At 34.3% G+C, this 23,383-nt stretch overlaps 1 protein-coding gene across 1 annotated transcript; it reads right to left on the reverse strand.

Moving 5' to 3' along the window:
• Positions 1-764: 764 nt before the first annotated feature.
• SMCO2 (single-pass membrane protein with coiled-coil domains 2) lies at positions 765-22,677 on the reverse strand. Its single transcript, XM_016119210.2, has 8 exons — positions 22,529-22,677; positions 20,531-20,630; positions 15,474-15,604; positions 14,683-14,832; positions 10,312-10,406; positions 6,058-6,110; positions 4,680-4,840; positions 765-963 (listed from the first exon to the last, which is right to left on the reverse strand). Exons 1-8 carry the CDS (start codon positions 22,654-22,656, stop codon positions 765-767), a joined length of 1,017 nt encoding a protein of 338 aa, XP_015974696.2. The 5' UTR covers positions 22,657-22,677.
• Positions 22,678-23,383: the final 706 nt, after the last annotated feature.

The following is a 23,383-nucleotide window of genomic DNA, read 5'->3' on the forward strand; positions in this document are numbered from 1 at the left end:
AAAAAGTTACAGATGAAAATGCTCTAATCTGGCATTCAAAACTGCTTTATCAACTAGCCATTTATTATTATTATTATTAGCAGCAGCAGAACCAAACCAACTCTGGCTAACTTAAGCAAAAAGAGATATAGACTATTTCACAGAATCGACATTCCAATCATTTCCCTTCTTTGTATGATTCTCAAAATTCTCATTCTAGGGGAATGTTTGATTCAGCATATTCTCATCACTTGTTAAGAGGAAAACAAGGGACATTGACTGAAAGACCACCTACAATCGTGCTCACTAGGGAAAGATAGATCTTTCAAAGTAAAATTAGGGTGCTGTCACAAAAAAGATAAATAAATGTTAGGGAACAAAGCCAAAGAATATGGCCCCAATCAAATTGAAGTAAAATTGGAAATGACTGAGAGGAATTCTGTGCTTTTTTTTCTGAGACATCAGCAGTAAAATGAGAGAAATAACCAAGTAAACCAATATATGATAGTCTCAATGTCCTCTGGATTGAGTGAGGAGAGAGGCCGGTAGTTTGAAGTAAATGTTTTAAACAATGTGTGAATGATTCAAGAAGTCATTGTGGACTATAAGGATAAATATAAACTGTTTTCATGTTTTCTGTCTGTGATCAACTAATTTCCACATAATTACAACATCTTATGCAAAACACCCTATAACATTTTTAAAAAAGTTAAGCACCATAATACAAGAACAGCCAGAATTTTATTGGAGAGAAAGTCAGCAGGGTAACAGCAACTTCTGGATCTTTAGGAGGGTAACAAGTCTTCCACTTCTAAATTTAAGAAAGGTGCGATAATTTCCCGTAGTTCCCACATTCCGCGGTGCCCAAGCATTGCAGGGAGCACTCTTTCAAAGATAAATGTAGCATCAAAAAACAGTATATAACATGAAAGTCCAGTAATGGTGAGGACATAAAACATGATGAAAATCCTCAGTACACGTTTCCTACAAGGAAAGAAAACATCTGTGTTAAATAATTCTGAAGAAAACCATATTGATGTGGCTTCTGGTTTCTTTACCCAGGTAGCTCTATAACTTCAAGTAAGTGACAGAAATTCTCTTGATTTCAGTTGACGTCTGCAAAAGAAGAAGCTTAGAGCAGATTACCTATTAAGTCCATCCTAGGACTGGCATTGGAATTCTAAGATTCTGTAGCCCTGAAACAGTGACACCCTCATATTGTGAGTTTCCTTTGAAATGTTCTTCTCACAGTCTACGAGATTATTGCCATTTTTGCCTCACTTGTGAGGTAAACGATGCCTGTCTGGGGGAAAATGAAGGTACAGGCAGTTAGTTTTTCCTTGGGACACAAAATATTGTATGACAAATGGAATTCAGTTCTCTCTACACCAGTTTCGTTCTGGCATCAGACTTGCCTTTATAAAGTAATATAGGCTTTTTCAAATCTTTGAGGACTCCTTCTTCTAGGCTATACCTGTGATAAACTTTATTTATTTGCTTTTAAATCCTGGCATTATTATTTTCTAACTATGAATGCAATACACGATTAGGGTAGAAGATCTGGAAAATCCAGGAAAACACCAAGAAGACAAGAAATGTCACAGATAATCCAGTTACTTGAAGGTAATTACCGTCTATAATACACTTCAGAAGAGAAAATCTAGAGCATAGTTAAAGCTAGCTATGAATCTATTTTGTGAGCCAACTCGGTGAATTCTATAAACACAAGCTAAGTTTCTCGGCTTTATCACCACTAGCTATCTATTAGTAGTTGTACAAATAATTGCTTCTACAGGACACATTTATTAAAGAGCCAGTGTTCTTAAAATACTCTGTTAGGAAGAGGCTTTGAAGGCTGCTAAAATGAAGTGCTCTCAAGAATTACTATACTAAATCTAGATTTGTTCTCTCTTATGAAAAGAAAAACGACTTACTGCCAAAACATACCTAGTAAATAAACACCATTCTTTCTAAATTCCAAAATGAGTCATCTTTGAAAATGCTAAACTGGAATGTTTTTAAAGAGACACATTTTAAGATTCATTTTTTAAGAGAACAACAAATTTTCTAAATTACAGATAATTTAGAAACAAAGAAATGAAAAAACTGTAACCTCGCTTTTATATAATAAAAATTATTATATTATATATTATATAATACTTTTTTCTTTCCTTCCTTTCTTCCTTTCACTCATTCTTTTTTTTCAATTTTGTTTTAGTATTTTTTTTTTCTTCTTGGTTTAAAGTATGCCTTTCAGTTATTTCTTTCCTACAGTGAAGATTCTAGGTGTGGTTGGATTCAGTCTTATTTTTGACACTACTGAATCATGTGATTTTTAGTTGCAAGTCAATATGATGTAACTTAAAGATCTTCTTTTTTAATTTTCTGTTATTAAGTAAATAAAAGAGTATGTATAATATTTATCTTAAAAGGTTCAGACATTTTTCTTAGGAAAATATCATAGTTGCTAAGTCAGAATAAATTGTTTTTATAATATTAGCTCTACAGAACCAAAATTTAGTTTTATTAATAATTTTATTCATTTTGAATTTATCTTCTATAAAGAATAAAAACATTCTTCTGATATTTGAATGCTATATTTATTTATTTATTTAGCTATTTATTTTTCAAACTTTGACATGCATAAAGTCTTTAATCTTTTCTAAAACGTTCACATTATTTGTGGTGAATACATAAGGAAAAACTATAAGGAAATAGGGATATTATGGGGATAATACAAAGAGGCCACCCTCTGGAGCTAAAAATAGCAAAATTGATACATAATAATTGACTAAGTCTGCGAGATAAACCTCTTGAAAAAAATAATACATAAATATGCTTAATGGAACTAGTACATTTCCAGTTCTCTGACAAGAGATTGGTCAAAATCTTGGGCAATTTTAACTAAGATGTAATGGTATGATGAAAGGTGACCAAATCAGCTGGGTTGTAATCTGCCCATATAACACAATTAATAATAAAAAAGCATTCATTTATTTATCTGTTTGTTTTTGAGATATAATTCACATGCCATACAATTTATCCTTTAAAGCGTACGATTCAGTGGCTTTTAGTCTATTCGTAAGCTTGTACAACCATCACCACAATCTAATTCCAAGAAATTTTTATAACCCCAAAAAGAAAATCTATACCCATGCGCAGTCACTTCCTAGTTCCCATTACTCCCAGGTCTACCAGCCACTAGTCTACTTCCTATCTATATGGATTCTCCTTTTTCGAACATTTCATATGAATGAAATCATATAATATCTGAAATTTTGTGTCTGACTTCTTTCACTTAGCATAATGTTTTCAAAGGCCATCCATGTTATAGCATATATCAGTACTTTATTCATTTTTTTTTGTGACTGAACAATACCCCATTGTATAGATACAGCATATTTTATTTACCTACTCACTAGTTGATTAATATTCACAGTTTCTACTTGTTAACTATTAGGAATAATGCTGTTATGAACATTCATATACAGTTGTTTTTTTTTTGTAGACATATATTTTCAGTTCTTTTGGGTGCCTACCTAGGATTGAGTCATATGGTAGCTCTATGTTTAACCTTTTCAGGAACTGCCAAGCTGTTTTCCAAAGTGGCTACACCATTTTACAATCCCACTGGCAATATCTGAGGGTTCTGATTTCTCCACGTGCTTGTTATTGTCTATTTTTTTAATTATGGTTATTTTAGTGGTGTAAAGTGATATCTCGTGATTTTGATTTGCATTTCCCTAATGATCAATGATGTTGAACATCCTTTCATGTGCTTATTGGCCATTCGTGTATCTCCTTTGAAGAAATGTCTGTTCAACTCCTTTGCTCATTTTTCAAATTAGGTTGTTTTTTTGTTGTTGAGTTGTAAGAGTTCTTTATATATTCTGAGTACTAGATCCTTAATTTACAGAGTTCTGAAAAAGCTAATTCTGACCCTTTTTTTCAGCTGTCTCATTAATTCTATGGAGGAGAAAATTTTCTGGAGGTTTTGTTCCTCGATTTTTACTAACACCATTTATTACTTATTAATTTAATATTTGTTGAGCATGATGAACATCTTTTGTACTTCATGTTACAAAATGATCAAGATTTATGTCTTCAGCTAGCCCATGGAGTATTAGGAGGAGAGAGATTTTAAATAATTTAGTTGCAATTATATGATGTGAGCTCTATGTCAGGATGACGTGCAGTGCACACACATGAGAGGGAGCTGAAGATTCTGCCTAGGTTAGTGGTTGGGGATAAAGAATTGGAAGTTTTCTTAGAGAAGGATACTACTCAGGGTTTATATGATGGTGTGGCATCTCTGAAAGGAATTAAAGAACTCAGAATTTGCTGGTATGTATGTCTTTAGTACTGTACAAGAGAGGTACCCTGTCCAGCAAACAAAGGTTTTTCAAATCTGTTTAATAGGTATGTTCTTTTGGCGGAGGTAGCTGCATCACAGCTTGCAGACAACATCCTTTAAAATTTATGTATATATAGTTATCTAGAGCAATAACAAAAATATATGCATATCTATATCTGTATATCTAATGCAATAGCTCTATATCTAAAATGAGAAAAATACTATGACTTAAAGAACAAGAATAGATAATTTATAAAGGAAGATAGAACAAATTTTTAGTCAGTCCTCGAAGAAATTTAGTCTTACTATAGTTAATACATTTTGGGGCCTCCTTTCTCTGACTTACCACATTGTAATGCGGGGAGGAGAATTCTGCACTAAGGGGGGTGGTGAAGCCTGAAGAAGCAGGGGCTCCACTTCTCCAGCACTCTGAGAGTCTGTGTTCCCTGCTTGCATTTGGTACATCCCCAGTTTTGAATCCAGCACAGACATGTCCTTGCAAAAGTTCTGGAAAAAATGTCAACTATCACTTTTAAAAAACAATTCTAGGTGTCTGTCAGTCTCATTGTCAATGATGCAGAGTTCTTTTCCTCCAGAGCACCTCAGGGGTCCACACTGCAAATCACATGTGAGTCACATGAGGAAGTCACTGGCAGGCAGATCGCCTTTTACAAAGAGACTTACACATTCACAGAGTAAGGCAGCGCCATGGTAGAAAATTAAATGAAACTCACATGCCAATCTTTAACTACTGGATAATTCACGTAGGAAGATATTTATCCTTGTACTGAATTTGTTTATTCAATTTGTTCATCTATATAAAACATGTTTATTGAGTGACTCCTACCATGTACTCCTCTAGGATACAATGCTTAACAAAATAAACAGTGAATGTGCATTCTTTTGCATGTGCTTTTAAAAGACAAACTAGACAAGGAATTACATGTACATTTATTGGAGCTAGGGGACAATCAATCAACAACTAAACACATATATGGGGCGGGAGGAGGTAAATAGGGGTAAAAGGGGTCAAATATTTGGTGACGGAAGGAAATCTAACTTTGAATGGTGAACACACAATGCAATGTATATGACATACTGTTGAACTGTACACTTAAAACTTATTGGATTGCGTTAATCAATGTCACTCCAATAATTTTTAATAAAAAATAAAATAAATAAACACGCATATTAGATATAAATTAAGATACATGCTAAAGAGGAGATAAATAAGGTAATGAGATGAAGTAGCTGAGGTTTGATGGTAGGATATCTACTTTAGAAGGTGGGATGATTAAGCACCTCTGAGCAGGTAACAGGTCGATTTATTCATTTATTATTTCATTCAGTCATTCACATTTACCTCGATGTGTAAGATCTTGTAGGAGGAGTTCAGAAATGGAATCATTTTTCTAGCTAGGGGAGGTTAGGGAAGGTCTGGAAGAGGAAATGACATCCGAGCTGAACCTCGAAGAATGGGTGATGTGTGTGCACACATGGAAGATAAGATCCAATTGGAGGAGATATGGAAGGGGTATGAGAGCTTGCAGGTACACCAGACATGTGAGACCTGTGAGATGTGCTGTTGATCCAAAGCAGAAAACCAGGAGATGGAAAAGACAGTGATAAGGCAAAAAAACACTAGGGAAAGAATTACCTCTGTATGTAGACTTAAATCATATTATTTTATCATTATTTAAACTTGAGTAACTGTGAAATCTTACCTCTTTCCTTACAACAAGTTTCTCCTTTAATTCATGAGCTTCATTACAAGCATCTGCCTGGAAAGACATCCACAATTTTGGGTAAAATAAAAATTATGTTTTTCTAGTTTATACAATAAAATCTCACTCATTTTGACACCACTTAGTTGTAAAGTAGCTTTAATGAAACTTCCTTTTACTGAGTAAAATCCTTCTTCTTAGAGCAAGTTCATAGAGTAATTGTAATAAATTGTAGGAGGAATAACCAAAAGATTAATAAAATTATTTTTAATGCTTTAAAAGTATAAAGTTATATAAATGCTGCTTATTATATCATCTTTTCCTCTATTCATTACTATTACTCTTCCCTTACTTCTTAAAAAATATCCATCAGGATACTAGTTGGAAAATCAGTCTGTTTCTGAGAAAAAAAGGAAAATTATATACCTTTTAAATATTATATACCTTTTAAAATTTATAATATATAAATATAAATGCACATTATGTTAGTTTGAATATTCAGGCCTTATGGTTTACCAAGAGGGCTATCCATAAAAAGGTCTGTTTCTTCTTTCCTTCTCATGTCTCCTATAGGTTGTCAGATAGAAATAACAGATGGTTTTTGGTTGGTTTCTATCAGTAAGATCAAGAGACAGGCTGAAAGCAAACCACCTCTTTCTAAGACATGAATGCTAATTGCCATATGTCGGGAGTAGAACGTTTTAAAGGCTTTTAATTTGTCATCCCATAATAGACTTGCAGCTTGACTTGAAAAGTAGAGCTATAGCAGGAAGGAAAGTGTTCAGGGATTCAAGAAAAATGGGTCCTAGAGGTGCCATGCCTAGAAATTGATTTTTAAATAAGTACTTGCCAAAGCAAGCAAAGATGTGGATTTCTGAGGCATAATTTATAATAGCTAACATTGATTATAAAGCCCCAAATATCCAACAAAATAAATTTGATACATCTAAAAATCAGATCCCAGTGAAAAGGTAAAATGGCATCTAGTTGCATAGAAAGTTGTTGAAGAAAAAACACTAAGAGAATAAAGCAAGTTGCAGAACATATGGTAACAAAATTCCATAAAAATAAAAGTAACATATAAATATATGTATAGAAAGATTTTTAAAATATACTAAAATGTTCACAGTGTTTATTATCAAGATAGTGGGATAATTTTTTATCTTTTAATATGAAAACATTCTATAATGTTTTAATTATTAAAATAAGCATGTGTTCCTTTTCTTAGAAGAAAATATATACATGTATTTATATATACATGTATTAAAAATATATACATGTATTTAAAATATGTATTAACTATTTTATATATGTAAATGTATATTAAATATATAAATATATAACACCATATACACATATTTATTTATTTGTTTATTTATTTATTTATATTTTTAATGGGAGAGCAAGATCAAGACTGGGTCTTTTCATCTAGAAATATGAGCAAGTCACCTCTTGTTTCTGAGATGTGCTTTTCTCTCTTGAAAATGAAGGTATAGATTAAATGACAGTGAGTCATCGAGTTTTAAATTCCATGTACTAAAATTCTCTAAAGCTAAGATTTCTTTGAGAACTGTTCTTTCTTAATAATAAAGCCATTTTACTATTACCTGGACAAATTTGTTATCCATTTCTCCTAACTGCTTTTTAATTTCCATGATCTTCTCCTTTAAAACAAAGGATATAAAGCAAAAGTTGTAAAGAAGGATGTGTGAAATTGAAGCAAAACAAATAATGATATTTAGTAGAAAGCTCATTCATGATCAAAAAGTTTGAGATTTAATAGAAACTATCTTTTCCATACTGATGTGGATGTTGATCTCCAAAGCCAATATCAAATCAAATCAATATGATGTTATTTGTCACATCTTATGTAAGTGGCCATTGAGCTAGGCATTGTGCTGATTGGATACGAGTATTAAGGGAATTTACTTTCAAACAGCTGTAGAGAATGTATAGTCTATACTCTTTTTAACAAGTTCATTCATCACTAAACCCTGAATTGTGTGACTTAATTACTCAGAGAAGAACTCTAATATGAAAATCATATTTTACTCAGTGTTCTAGTTTATTTATACAGAAAATATCTTTACACAGTACTTATCAAAGATAACAGAGATGGAAGTCAGTCTCACAATGAAAGCCTAGACATGGATATGGAGATTTCAGAAAGTTTTCTGGACTTGTGGGGAGGGGATCAGTTATTAGGCAACACCCAAAGCCACCTGGAATTCCTTTCTTCAGCTTAAAGGTCTTTTAAATTTGTTACTGGTGTGTGTGTGTTTAAATACGTTTATCAACTTTCCCTCCTCCCCTTTCATGGCTTTCTAAATCATGCCATTTCTTCATGAGATGTAAATGAGCTAATACATGTGACAGTTTTAAACTTTGTTAAGTTATTTCTCCTTTAATTTTTCCACACTATGTTTGCTGTTCCTCTAACGATTTTCGCCAGAGTAAATCTACAGCCATTCCTACTGACTTGGCATCAGTAACAGTTATATTTAAAGTTTTCTTATTCATTATATTACTACGTTTGTTTTTACACAGGCCTTCCCATCAGCCTTAGACATTTTGAGGACAGAACTTGTGACAATTCTTTAAAGTTATATTTATTGAGGTTATAATTTACATTCAGGAAAACTCACCTTTAAAAATTCATGGTTCTATGAATTTTGACAAGTGCGTTGTGTCATGTAATCACAACCTAAACAAGGTATGGAATATATCTAACATACCCAAAATGTCCTTGTGCCATTTTGTCAGTCCCCTCCTCCCTTCCCCACTCCATTCTAGCAATCACTAATCTATTTTCTTTTCCTATAGTTTTGCCTTTTTCAGAATGTTACAGAAATGAAAATATGAAGTAGGTAATCTTGTGGGTTGGGCTTCTTTCGTTAAGCATAAAGCACCAGAGATTCATTGATCTCGTTAGATGATTAAGAAGTCCATTTCTTTTTACCACTGAGTAGTATTTCATCATATACATGTACCACAGGTTATCCACACATGAGATGGGCTGTTTTTGGTTTTTTAAATTCACACCTGTTTTTTTTTTTAAATGCATATACAACTGCATATCTCCATACAAATTTGTGATATCTTCCCCTTTCATATTATCTTAAGGCCTTGTTGGTTTGTTTTTTTAATCTTTTATTTATCTTTGTGCTCTTCTTTCTTTTCATTCTTTTGATATTCATCCCTCCCTATCCCGACCTCTTGCTGAAATCCACATTCCTGTAATATGGCTGAGTTTTGAAGGAAATTTTCTAAGGTAAAATATATCTTGAACTTTGTCCTCTTCCCTCTGTGCATAGTTTGTTATTTCCAGAGCCTAAGGATAGTGAAAATAACTCTTGACTTCTCAACCAGCACAAAACCAGGTTGCCACTTTAAAACATCGCACTAAATTGTGGTTAAAAGTTCATTTTTTTCCTCGGTGATAAATCTGTACTGATCTGTAGATGACTTTTAATATGTAAAGGGTCTAAATAAACATTACCTTTCTACAATAAAAGACATTTCTCCTTTACTTCTCCTAAAACCATCTAAACTCTTTGGCTTAAGCTAAAGCAAAGGCTGCCAGTTTCAATAAAGAGGTAGCTAGATACAGATTTTTCTTTTTTGAGAGATTTTTCTTCTGAGATCTGAAATTTTGTAGAGCAGAAAAGCTAGCAGACAGGGCTCTAAAGTCTAATTCTTATTTAAATTTGATCACTACCTTTTCAACATTCCAAAAATGAAAAATTAAACTTTTCTTGGAAAAGAGTCGCTAAGAAATGCAAGGAGACAAAACAACAGGAAAACTTTGGAGACAGTGAAAAACAACATAAGAACTCTTTATAAATAAATCAAAGACTAACACTAATATATCATTCTAAGGCTGCAGGTCTTCACAAATATTTATTTCCCATCTATGTTCTCTGTAATGTTTGGTGCTAAGATGCAAAGATTAAAAAGAGACGTTTTCCCTTAAGGTACTCATCATTATCTTAAGATGGCATCAAGAAATAAACTTATTAAATTTGTCTACCCGAGCTTCTAGACAGAATAGAAAAATCTAGAGTTTTTGTGTCATCAGAGACTAGAAGCGATGGTACATGGCGAAAGGCGTTGAGAACTGACCACAAGAGAGCATTCCTCCTGTGACAGAAGATGGGTTTTAATTCTTGTTATGACCTGTTAAACAATAGAAGGTGTGGGAAGAGGTGGCAGAGTCCCCACAAGCTCCCAGATTGTCCTCTCCGAGCCTCCAGCTTACCTCGATGTTTGTTCCCTGAGCAGGGTCAAAGTCCTGGTGCGACTCCAGCTTTTCGATTTGGCCTTCCAAGGATACCACCTCATTTAATACGCTGCAAACAGACCAAGAGATGGGCTAAGTCCATGGATTAAGAAAAATCACTCAGTGGACAATCTTTTTTGATATTTTTTTAGAAAGATCTTTTTTAATCTTTCAAAAATGAAATTCTATTCCTATGTAAGAGAACTCTTGGGCAGTGGTTGTGTTGGAATGAGAAGACATAAATGCAACTCAAAAAAGTAAAACAAACTCTAAATAATTTAGATAATATTAAAGAAATGTAAGACCCAATTGGATACAGGAGCAAAAGATTTAAATGATTAAAATTAAAGCTTAGTTAAAGTTCTAGGGGGGGAAAAAAAGAAAGAAAATCTTAGGGATCTAGGACTAGGCAAAGAGACCTTAAACTTGACACCAAAAGCATTACTGATAGTGAAGGAACATTGATAAACTGGAACTCATTAAAATTGAAAACTTTTGCTTGGCTAAAGACTTTTAAATAGATTTGTATATCCCATATCCGGCAAAGGTCTTACATCTAAGATGTATGAAAACCTCTTAAAACTCAACATTAAAAAATGAACTCTCCAATTAGAAAATGAACAAAAGACATGCAGAGACATTTCACTAGGAAGATATATAGATGGCAAATAAACACGTGAAAGGATATTCATCACCATTAGCCACTAGAGATTTGCAAATTAAAATTGCAATGAGATAACACTATACATTATTAGATGTCTAAAATAGTGATAATACCAAATGCTAGTGAGGATGAGGATGTGGAGAGATTGGATCAGTCATACATTGGTGATGAGAATGTAAAAAGGTACAGCCACTCTGGAAAATAGTCTGGCAGTTTCTGTCAAAACTAAAAACAGTCTTACCACATGACCTGGTGATTTCACTCTTGGACAATTGAGAAATGAAGACTTATTTTCACACAAGAAGTTGTACATGATTATTCAAAGTAGCTTTTTTTCACAGTAGCCCCAAACTGGAAATTATATAATTGTCCTTTGATGGGTAAATGGTTGACCAAACTATATACAAATATATATGTATACCATGAACTACTACTCAGCAATGAAAAAGAATATTGATACATGCAACAACTTGAATGAACCTCAAGGAAACTATGCCGAGTGAAAAAGCCAATCTCAAAAGAATATATACCGAATGATTCAATTTATGTAATATTCATGAAATGACATATAGACGTGTGGAACAGATTTGTTGTTGCCAAGGGTTAGGGATGGGTGGGAGAGAATGGGTATGGCTATAAAGGGGTAACAAAAAGGAGTTAAAAATCTCACCACAATGAAATCTCCAGGCACTATGACTTCACTGGTGAATTCAACCAAATATTTAAGGAAGAAATTATGACAATTCTATACAAACTCATCCAGAAAATAAAACAAGTAGGAAAACATCTCATTTTTTTCTATGAAGTAAGTATTATTATGATACTAACACCAGACATTACAATATAAAAAACCGTGGACCAATATCTCTCATTAACAAACATGTAAAAATTCCATTGTAGTAAAGTGAATCCTATAACATATAAAAAGGATAATATAGTATAAGCAAGTGGGGTTTATTCTGGGAACTTAAGGCTGGTTCAGTATTAAAAGATCAGTTATTATAATTTGCCATATGGAGACTGTAAACAGTGAAAGCTATTTTAAAAATTTTGGTATCATTCTGATTTTGAAAACACCTCAGTAAAGTAGGAATATAAGAAAATTTCTCAATCCAAAGAACGGCATAAAAAAAAAAACCCTAGCTAGCATCATATTTAATGCTTTCCCTGTCAGACTGAGAACACGGTAAGCATGTCTTCTGTCTGCTGTCACCCTAGGTATTCAACATTGTACTAGAGATTCTGGCCAATACAGTTAGGCAACAAAAAGAAGGAAAAGGCATACAGATTGGAAAGGAAGATATAAACCAGTCTCTCCTCGCAGATGACATGATTATCCATGTGGAAAATACCAAATAACCGGTAAAAACTACTGGAGCTAATAAATAAGTTTAATAAGGTCACAAAACACAAGGTCGATATACAAAAATCAATTGTATTTCTATATAAAAATTGAAAAATTTTAAGTATAACTTATAGTAGTATTGAAAACATGAAATACATAGGCACAAATCTAACAAAATGTAAAATACCTACATACTAAACACTATACAAAACTGATGGAAGGAATAGGTATACTGTATTCATTAACTGTATTCAATGTTGCTAAAGTGCTCATTCTTCCCAAATTTACCTATAGATTAATGGTAGTTCTAATCATAGAATTGACAAGCTGATTCAAAAATATAGCAAAAATAAAAAAAATAGCCAAAAACTTATATACGAATGTTTATAGTGTCTTTATTCATAATTGCCAAAAAACCTAAATATGTTTCAATTAGTGAATGGATAAACTGTGGTATATTTATACAATAGAATACTATTCAGCAACAAAAAGAAACAAACTACTGATCATGGAACAACACGGTTGAATCTCAGATGTATTAGGCTAAGTGAAGAAGATAGATTCAAAAGGTTATCTATTGCATGATTTTATTTATGTGACAACTGGAAAAGGCAAAACTATAGGGCTAGAATCAATGGTTACCAACAACTTAGCCAGGGAGAGTAGCTAACTATAAAAGAGCTTAAGGGATTTGGGGAGTGACAAACATGTTCTATATCTTCACTGTGGTGGCTATAGAACTGTGTGCAGAAAACTTACAATAAAAATACATTACTATATGTAACAAATGTTGGTGAGGATGCAGAGAAAAAGGAAGCCTTGTACACTGTCGATAGGATTGCAAATTGGTACAGCCACTATGGAAAACAGTATGGAGGTTCCTCAAAATATTAAGAATTGATCTACCGTATGATACAGCAATCCCTCTTCTGGGTATTTACCCCAAAGACTTGAAAACCCATATCTGAAAAGATATTCGCACACAGATGTTCATAGCAACATTATTCATGGCCAGGACATGGAAGCAACTGAAGTGTCTTATGATAGATGATTGGCTAAAGAAGCTGTGGTACACATATACAATGAAATATTACTCAGCCATAAGAAGAGATGAAATATTGCCATTTGCGACAACACAGATGGACCCTGAGATAATCATGCTAAGTGAAATAAGATAGACGGAAAAAGTTGAAAATCACATGATATCACTTATATGTGGGATATAAACCTAAAAGCAACAAATGAACAGGACAAACAAACAGAGACTCATGGACATGGACTATAGACTAGTGGTTACCAGAGGGTAGGGAGTGAAGGAGGAGGGGGAGGCAGATGATTAAAGGAGGTCAAATATAGGGGATGAGGGAGAGCGAAGTGAGTAAAGGGGATCAAATATAAAGTAGTTGAAGGAAACTGAACTTTGGGTGGTAAACACAATAGAATATACAGATGTCAAATTATAATGTACCCCTGAAAATTATATAATTGCATTAACCAATGTTACCCCAATAAGCTTAATTTAAAACTAAAGAAATACATACAAAGTTTTTAAAAATTACTATATGCAAATTATGCCTTAATTTTAAAAATGGAAAATAAATTTAATATATGGGATTTGAATGAAAACAGACTCTTTTAAGAAAACAAATATTATTAGTGCTTTGAATGAAAAAAAGAGCCATTTTGAATAGGATGGGTCAGAAGAAGGCTGTCGTTTAACCGAAAGGTATAAAATTGTTTAAGTGAATTTTAAGTGAATATGAAAGAGATGTTTAACTAAAAGGTAAGAAAATGTCTAGAAGAAGGGTAGCCCTGAGTTTGGGAGGTGGTCGGATGGTTCAGAAGGCAAGAGAAAATTATTTCTGAGAATAGCTTACATTTATGATTTATTGTATACCGGGCACTGTATTCATATTTTTACCTACAGTATTTTATTTAATCCCCACAAGAAACCAATGAGGTAGCTGTCATTGTGCCTTTTTTATAGAAAATGAAAGTCAAGGCTTAGAAAGGGTTGATAAACTCATCCAAGAAATGTCAATGTCAGGATTCAAATTTTGGTCCCTCTTACTCTAAAGCCCATTCTTGTTATACCAGCAACTAGATAAATAACAATTAATTTGATCTTTTCTGTTTTATAACTTTCTGCTGAAATTCAGATATGCATTAAGCAAACATACTTTAATATTTTTTTCATGTTGTGCTGGTTGGATCCCTTTAAACAACACTGAGTAAAACTCAAAGATCATTGGAGAACTTAAATCCAGAGTGTCCTAAATTTCTGAAGCTATAAAAATTTTCATTATTTTCTGACCAACCTCAACATCCTACAATTACCTCTTCACTGTGGTTTCTGTTAGGTTTATTTTTTGTATAATATTGTTAATTTTCTCCATCCAGCCCATGTGATCAGCTCCGAGTTCTTTCACTTGTAGACCCATCTGTGTATTCCAGTGGTTTAACTGGAAGAACATGTTCTCCTGACTCCTGCAGAAATATTATTATGATCAGTTTTTACACATAAAATTGGGAATGCCACACATGGCCCTAAACCCTCTTTCTCTGAATGGCAAGTTGGTCTTTTTATTCATTTTCTTTCATCAAAATAGGCCAGATAGGCAGTTAGGCCTCAGAAAGAAGTTTGGGGATTTATTTGATATCCATTTTAACAGATCTTTATAAGGCTGGAGGAAATAAAGCATATTTTACATTTAGTAAATATATATGTATTTTTTTAGATTTCTCTATATGGGGTGAATGATAAGTATTGATTTCAGGACAGTGGTTGCATCTTAGGGGGGAAGGAGAAGTATGAAATAAGGAAAAGGTCTACAAGCACTTGTTGATATATTTTTAATGATAACTATAATACTTTATCTATCTAGAAAATTATCTGAGAATGACAAGATATGTATTAAGTCCAGGCTTCAAAGCAAAGTTTTCAAAGAGCACCCCATGGCTCTGCCTGTATCCCTAGAATGTCCTTATTCTGCATTCTTGCTATAACGTAGTTACTTGTGCACGTGAGTGCTTCATGGTTCAATTCATGTATGGATTTTAAATCTTTCGGGCTTACTCTCAGTCCTCTGTAAAGTTTTACTTGCCCCTCCACATGTATCAAGGCTTACAATTCAGGGATGTTCTCCTCTGAAAACTGCAAAGAGGTGGACACTTGAGGATCCTCATGTTGAACTGTTTCTTCCTCATCCTGTTCACTCCGCAGGTCCTGGTTATGTTCAGCCTCCAGCTCCAACATATTCTGATAAAGATGAAAGAAGCAAAACAGAACAAAAGGGTTATCACAAGTGGTGGGGTTCCTTCTGGCCTACCCATGCCCCCTTCTCTGGAGGCAAGCACATAGTCCACTCTGAAGCCTTTGAATGCATTTGTAAGATAAGCAGACATGGCTTCCTGCTCCATTGACAGAAGAAGGCTGGAGCAAGGATGTGTAGAACATTCACGTGCACAGACAGAGCTCTTTGAAGTGTTGATGAATATTAAAACTCCATTCATCCATGGACTCCAGCACTCCACCCAAATAAGATGACCGGTCTCTTCAAAAAAGTCAGTGTCAAAGAAAAGAAAGAGGGAGTGGGACTATTCTGTATTAAGAGAGTCTAGAGAAATAAAATAACCAAATACATTTCATACATCTTGTTTGGATGCTGGTTTTAAAAAATATAGCCACAAAAGACAATCGAGAGAATTACAATATTTTGAGAATTGAGAATATTAGATTATATTATGAAATTATTGCTAATTTTCCTAATGCTATAATGGTATTTTGGTTATTTAGAAGAATGTCTTTATTTTTAGAGATGCTGTCTGAAATAAACAGGGATGAAGTATTTGTTGTCTTTGACCTACTTTTAAGAGGTTCAGGAAATTCCATTTACATATATAAAGATAAAACAAATGTGACAAATGGCAAGGATTTTAAAATATAAGTGTGAAAATGTGAATAATCATCATATAATTCTTTTAAGTTTTCTTTTTATTTAAATTTTTTCATAATAGAGAGGTCTGGGGGAAATCCTACTCTCAGTTTGACCCACAAAATTTCTTTCTTTCTTTATTCTTTGCCTTGTCATAGAGAAACATTCAAGGCATTTTCTGGTATTTCAAGTGTGTGCATGCACACAATTGACAAGGATTTATCTTCAAACATTTTTCTTCTTTAGTAACTACACTGTGAAATATTTCTTCTGCCCTTTGAAAAAGTTCAGTCTGAAATTCTTATGTTTCAACAAAACTATTTTTAAACTGGAAGGAGAAAAAATTGGATGGGGGAGAACAAATCAATCTTTTATTAAAATGTCTGTATAAATTCTGGCCAAGACAATACAAATGACTAACATTCACGTAACACCTTATAAATTTCTTTCATATGCATTCTTTCTGTTACTTCTCATGATAGCCTTGAGGACAAAGGTAATTATTGAAATCCCTTTGGCCATTCACATTTAGTGATCTTCCCAAGGTTGTATGGCACAGTGGTCACCTCAAAAAGATATGTCCATATCCTAATATTAAGACCCTGTGAATGTGACCTTATTTGGAAAAACAGTCTTTGCGGATATAATTAATTTAAGAATATTAAGATGAGATTATCTTGGAAATTCTGAGTGGGCCATAAATTTAATGACAAATGTCCCAATGAGAGACAGAAAAGAAAATGCAAACACAGAGGTCATATGAAAATAGAGGCAGCCACAAGCCAAGGAATGCCTGGAGCCACCGAAAGCGAGAAGAGGCAAGAAAGGATTCTCCCTTAGAGCCTTCAGAGGGAGCGTGACTCTGCTGAGCACTTGGTTTCAGAATTCTGGCCTCCAGAACAATGTGAGAATATGTTTTTGTCACCAACTTTGTGGTAATTTCTTACAGCAACTACAAGGAACCAATACACATGGCTGGTAAGTGTATGGATCAGAACTTGAACCAGTTGTTCTGATTCCAAGGCCATGACTTTTTTCACTATATCTAGGCTTCAGATTAAGAAATATCTAGCCCATACCACTGTCACTTTCACAACCCATCGGCACCTCATCAGTGATGTAGGGATAATTATCACATATATAGATGAGAAACTAAAGTTAGATGTTCCAAGTATTATATGACTCCGCTGTATCTTAACTACCTCTTTGTGAAAATAAAAAGCATTCACAGTTTCAGCTCCTTCCCACCAAATCTTTTGCTAAGAAATTCAAGAGCAACAGAAACACTGTGGTGTAGAGAAAGAACGCTACATTGGGAAGTGGAGAACCTGAATTCTAAGCCTTGTTCTACTGCTATGAATGTAGAACCAACTAACTACTCTAACATTCAGTTTCCTGTTCTGGAATAAGAAAATTGGACCAGATCGCCTCTGAGGTTCTATGTCCAGTTTTCTATGATGACATTTTTTATCTTTACCAACCAATTTACTGTCATGGTTAACATACCACAAAAGAGTCGAAAAGCACAATAGAAATAAGCAATTTTTTTAAATCTGTAGGATTGAACACATAGTTATGTGTGTATGCTTTTAATAACAAACTGAACATGTGCTTGCATGAAATACACAGCCTGAGGGCATTACTTTCCATTTATGTGCAGCTCTTTGAAGAGCTTATATTTCTTTTTTGGATGTTTCACAGGCACCTCAGATTCAGCAAGCAAAAAACTGAACTCATCATATTTCCCCTCTACTTTGTCCAGGTTCACCTTCTTGCATAATCGTCTCTGTATCTATCCAGATGCCTCTGCCAGAACCCTGGAATTGGTTCCTGAGTTTTCACGGGAGACATCCTTTTCTCTCTTCATTACCCACGTCATATCCACTTGGTGTCCAAGCCCAAGAATACCTGTCTTTTAAATCTATGTCTTTTCCCTCTGATCTTCATGACGTCCCTGCTGCCAGTCCCCATCAATTCTTGAACCCTATCAGCATCCAGCTTCCAGTCTGCATCCTGCTCTGTCTCCACTTCCTTAGTGTCCCGCCTACCTGCTTGCCCTCCACGCCTTTGCTTTTACCCTTCCTCTCTCAGAACAGTTTCTCTCTGGCCCCTTTGTCTTTGCGTGTGCTGTCCCATCTTTCTAAAATGCTTTGCTCCCACTCAGTTTATCCTTCAAAACTCAGTCGTCATATTCCCAGTCATCTATCTCCCTGTACAGCCCCTGCCATGACTGTGTAGCACATCTGCTACTCTGAGCATGAATTTACCGTACATAGCCATTTTCTTGTCCGAGTCCCTCCAAGTGTGAGAGCTCACTGAAGTGAAAGGATTTGATATAGATGTATCCCCAGCACTTGACAGTGCCTAGCACATAGTTGATGCAAAATAAGTGGTTTTAGAATAAATAGGCTTCAGCAGTAAGTAAATACATTCGGCTTGTGAGAGATGCAAACAAAAGCAGAAAATAGAAAAGTCTGTTCACTCACCTGACACCTGAAATCAACATTGTATTGAGCAGTGCAAAGGATCAGAAAATATGAAACCAGAGCAAAATATTCATTTATAAATATTTTTTTGGGGGGGGAGTGGTTTGGATAATTAGATATGGCATCTTTGGCAGTTTGGTTAAAGTCTATTTTGTTAATTAAACCAACAATTAAAATTTTTTTAACTTCTATCAACTTTCTCTGTTTTCTGAATTTGTCCTTTAAATTTTATAATCTTCCCTTATAAAAAGACAAATGTAAGATTCTGAAAAGTAGAGACCTTCTGATTTGCTTCCAGAGAATAAGAGAAAAATGTTTCTTCCTTAAGAAGTCACATGTTTGTCATTTTATCAGCAGAGAGTCTAACTTATTAATACTCATTTGTTAATTATGTAACTGCATGTGATTTATTTTTATGTAATTACAGAGTTTTCCATGTAAATAAATTAATATAAAGAAATACAATCATAAAAAATTTTTAAACCTTTTGTTAAACCTTGTGCCCTGACTTGAAGTTTGTAAGAAATACTCTATGTGCCTTATACCCTGAAAGTATGGGCTACTTGGGAAACTCTTATAGAATGAATAATTTTATTCTCTAATTAGACTTATTCTGTCCCGAGTCAACAGTGATGGTGTCACAGTTCACTGATTGACAGGATTCATTCAGCAGGCACACTGATGGTGAATGCCAGGAAGGTGGGTCCACTGATAGCAGCATTTTCCTGGAGTCCAGGGACAAGCCGCCCACAAAGAATCAGATGATACTATTTGTAAAGTAATACCTTTGATTCACGGGTTCCCTGAGATCATAGCCACCACCCCCCCGGCGTCAATTTCTCTATTTTTCTTTTCCCATTCTCAGACTTTCTGTACACTTAATCCTAAGATTCCCCTTCTAATTCAGTTTCTATTATTCTTTTTTTTTTCTCCATAAAAGGTACCTGTCTGGCTATCTATTTCTCCTATCACTTTTTGTCTGCCTCATTATTATCTATTCTCCAGACCCCTGTCTCCTTTTCTTCACGTCTTCTATTTCTTTGAGGTGTTGTTGCTGTTGTTGTTTACCTACTGTAGAGTCCTTGAAGGGAAAGTCCAGCTTAGAATATTCTTTGGGAACCTTTCCTTCTGTGGGTTTGCTGAGTTAGCCATCCCCAATTTCAAAATATATTCAAAAGAGAAGTAGACAGGTTGAAACCACCTTCCTCTGTAGCCAATAGCCTGGGGAATCTATGGAGAGATTGGCTCATCAATAATAAAAGGGATCTTGGTCATGCCTTTGCTTTGATCTAAATGGTAGTGAAAGCATAAACTCTTTCCAGGACAAGCTCAGGCTTTGTCTTAATTTCCTTCATTCCACATCGGCTGGGTGACTGAACTTCGAAGAATGAGAGAGGTTCAGACTGAATAAGGAGTAAATAGATCTTTCTGACTCATTCTATTGGAAGATAATCTGTGAGCAGGGGGCAATTTTACATACGGCAATTTGCTCTAAGGTGGAATATGTCACAAATCTCACGGACAAAAGTAACATGCGCTGCACAGATTTTTGCACGGGAAGGTTACTAAGTCTCTCGTGTTATGACAGTAGCCCTCGGCGGAGGCAATGCCTCTTTTGGTTTCAAGCTGTGAACCTCCTGCACCTATTTGTTATAAGAAAACCTTCGGAGATTTCCTTACTGCTTTGAGATGTGAGAAATGAAGTTCCTTTCTTCCCCTGCTGTGACATTTAAGTTTCTCCCTTACCCATTTTTTAGTCTCCACCTCTTGAATGTAGTCAGTTTGAGGATTTTCCAAGAAGATGCCTTCGTCATCATCTGATCTGTCCGAAAAGTGGTCCATTTTGTTAAATTCCCTTAGCAAACTGTAAGGCACACAATCAGAACAGATACCGTGACTATGTCTTCGGTCTACAGTTTAGGTCTGCCCTAAACATTTCTAGAAATAGAACACTGGGATCTTTCTGGGACTCAAAAAGCACCCACTATCCTTGCACTGATTTCTTTCTGTGTGACCGATGTCTAGCACAGTTTATTGCACAAGATAGGAATAAAGAGGCTGGATAAATATCTGTTGACTGAATCAATACATGATTTACTAGTGAGATTCCAAATTCCAAAGCCATTGCAGCTGTGCAGCTCTGTGTGTGTACACATGCACAAATGTGTAAAATAGTAAGTTCTTTTTAAAAAGTAGTCAAAAAGCGTCATATGGTTCAAAAGACTGTGCAGAAAGGAGTAAGTCTAGTATATCATCTTGATCTCAAGCCCCCAGATGTCCTCCCCCCAATGTTTACTAGTTTTTTTATTCTTCCACAGAGATTTTATGTATAAACAAGCATATGTTTATATAAATACATATGCCTTTTTAAATATAAACAAAAGGATATTATACATACTATTCTGTACCACATATTTCTTTTTTAACAACCTATCTTGGAGTCCATTTCATATTACTATATACAAAGTTGCCTCATTTTAAAAATGGTTATATGGTTCTCGCATGTGTCTCTCTAATAATTTGCTAATCAGTATTTATTAATGGATATGTAGATTGTTTCCAATCAATCACTACTATAACCAATGCTGCAATGACTATCCCTACACACTTACATGCCAGTGTGTATATGTACAAGTATATATATTGAATAATCCTAAAAATAGAATTGCTGGGTCAACATATGCATATTTTAAATTTTGACAGATTTTACCAAATTATGCTCTCAAGAAGTTAAATCCACTTACATTTCCAGAAAAAAAAAATGATAAGAATTCGTCTTTTCCACTCTTTTTCTACAACCGTGTATTATTAAAGGTTTTTATCTTTTCCAATCCTGTATGCTTAAATTGGTATCTCATTTTAGTTTTATTACTTTTTATGAGTGAGTTTGAGTGTCTTTGCCTACATGTATAAAACTCATTTGTATTTTTTTTTCCATGATAATTGTGTTGATATCCTTTGCCAATTGCCAATTCCCTATTGGACTATTATTATTTTGCCAGAGTGCATATATGCATATATAAGTATATACACACAGACACACACACTCACGTATACTTCTGAATGAATCACAGTATATTTGTAATGGAGGCTTATGACAGTGCTCCCAGTCTGTGGGCACTCTATACCTACCCTGCATAGAAAGAGGTCCTGGAATCTACACACATTTCTATAGAGTGAACAAGTATTGTTTACATTAATAAACATTGTTCAAAGTTTCTAAATGTATATGCTACTGTTATTAATAAATTATAAATGAATTTCAAACATCTCTGATATCATAATAGCTTTTTCAATGTATGAGGGGGCCTGGAAAATCTTTTACTTTAAAAAAGTTTTTCCTGTTTAAAAAGATTATTAACCACTGGTTTATATTAGTACCCATTTTTTATCCTGTATTTAAAAATGCATATGTGTACTTACATGAATATTTGTACTTCCTCTACTCTAGAAAATATTTCAAATGGTTTATGCCTTTAGCAAGTGGAGGTATTGAAAACACAAAACAATGAAAGTACTTTTGTAAATTTAGACTAGAGTCTTGACCATTTCTTTTCAACCGATATCAGCCTAGCTTGTGACTGTGGCATCTCACAGGTCGTACCACAATAAACACTCATGAGGTCAAATTAGAAGAATTGTAGAGAATAATGTCATCCTTAATCCTGAACTTGGAAATCTGATTATTTGAGTCCTATTGGCCCGATGAAGTCTCCAGACAGGCCTCCAGAAACTGCTCCTGAGAGCTCAGCCCTGGCTTACTTCTCCATTGCACCTTCATCCGGATCGATATTTTGAAGAAAGCCGTTGTTTTCCTCAGTTAACTGCTGTTTCTTCCCAACTGCCTTTATCTGCAGAGCCATCATGTCACTTAGCTCCATATAGGCCATTTCTTCAGCACTGCAGGGACAATGATGACAGCAAGGGAGGTTTTGTAGCAGGTTTGGCAACTACATTCCCTATGCTGGTATGCCGATTGCGGGCTAATTTCAGGAAATTTGGCCTTAACCTCTCTTCTTCTAAATAGACCATTAATTGGTTAAATAAGCTCTTAGGCTTTTCTGCTCAAATATATGTGGGAAGGTCTTGTGTGTGGCTGTCCCTACAGACTTCTCTGGTTAACATGACGGTTGTCTGAGCCTGTAAGTGTATATTTTGAATCCTTGAATGGAAATACTATAGAGCAATACAAAATAGCCAGGCTAGGGAGATGAGAAACTTCATTTTTATAGTCTTTTTCACATCATATATATGCACATTGTAAGAAATAGAAAAGACCAAAGAAGAAAATAAAAATCACTGCTACTGCAGGGATAACCAGAGCAACCCCAGAAATATCCAAATGAAACCACTGTCAGTATTTTGCTATATTTCTTTCCATTTTAAAATTTGATATCTTTTAAGTTATTTTCCTATTTTTGGCAATTAGGTGATCTCTAATTTTTCACTATTATAAATAATATAGTAATGAATATCCTTGTCTAGTAATTTTCAGTGCATCTCTATAATTTACTTAGGCTACTTCTCTAGAAGTAGAATTACTGGGAATATAATATACAGATTTTTAAGGATTTAGAAAAATATTTCCAAGAAAAAGTATCCTAAATTACTTTTCTA

The sequence above is a fragment of the Rousettus aegyptiacus genome, unplaced genomic scaffold, assembly GCF_014176215.1.
Source record: "Rousettus aegyptiacus isolate mRouAeg1 unplaced genomic scaffold, mRouAeg1.p scaffold_m13_p_2, whole genome shotgun sequence".
In the NCBI taxonomy this organism is placed as follows: Eukaryota; Metazoa; Chordata; class Mammalia; order Chiroptera; family Pteropodidae; genus Rousettus; species Rousettus aegyptiacus.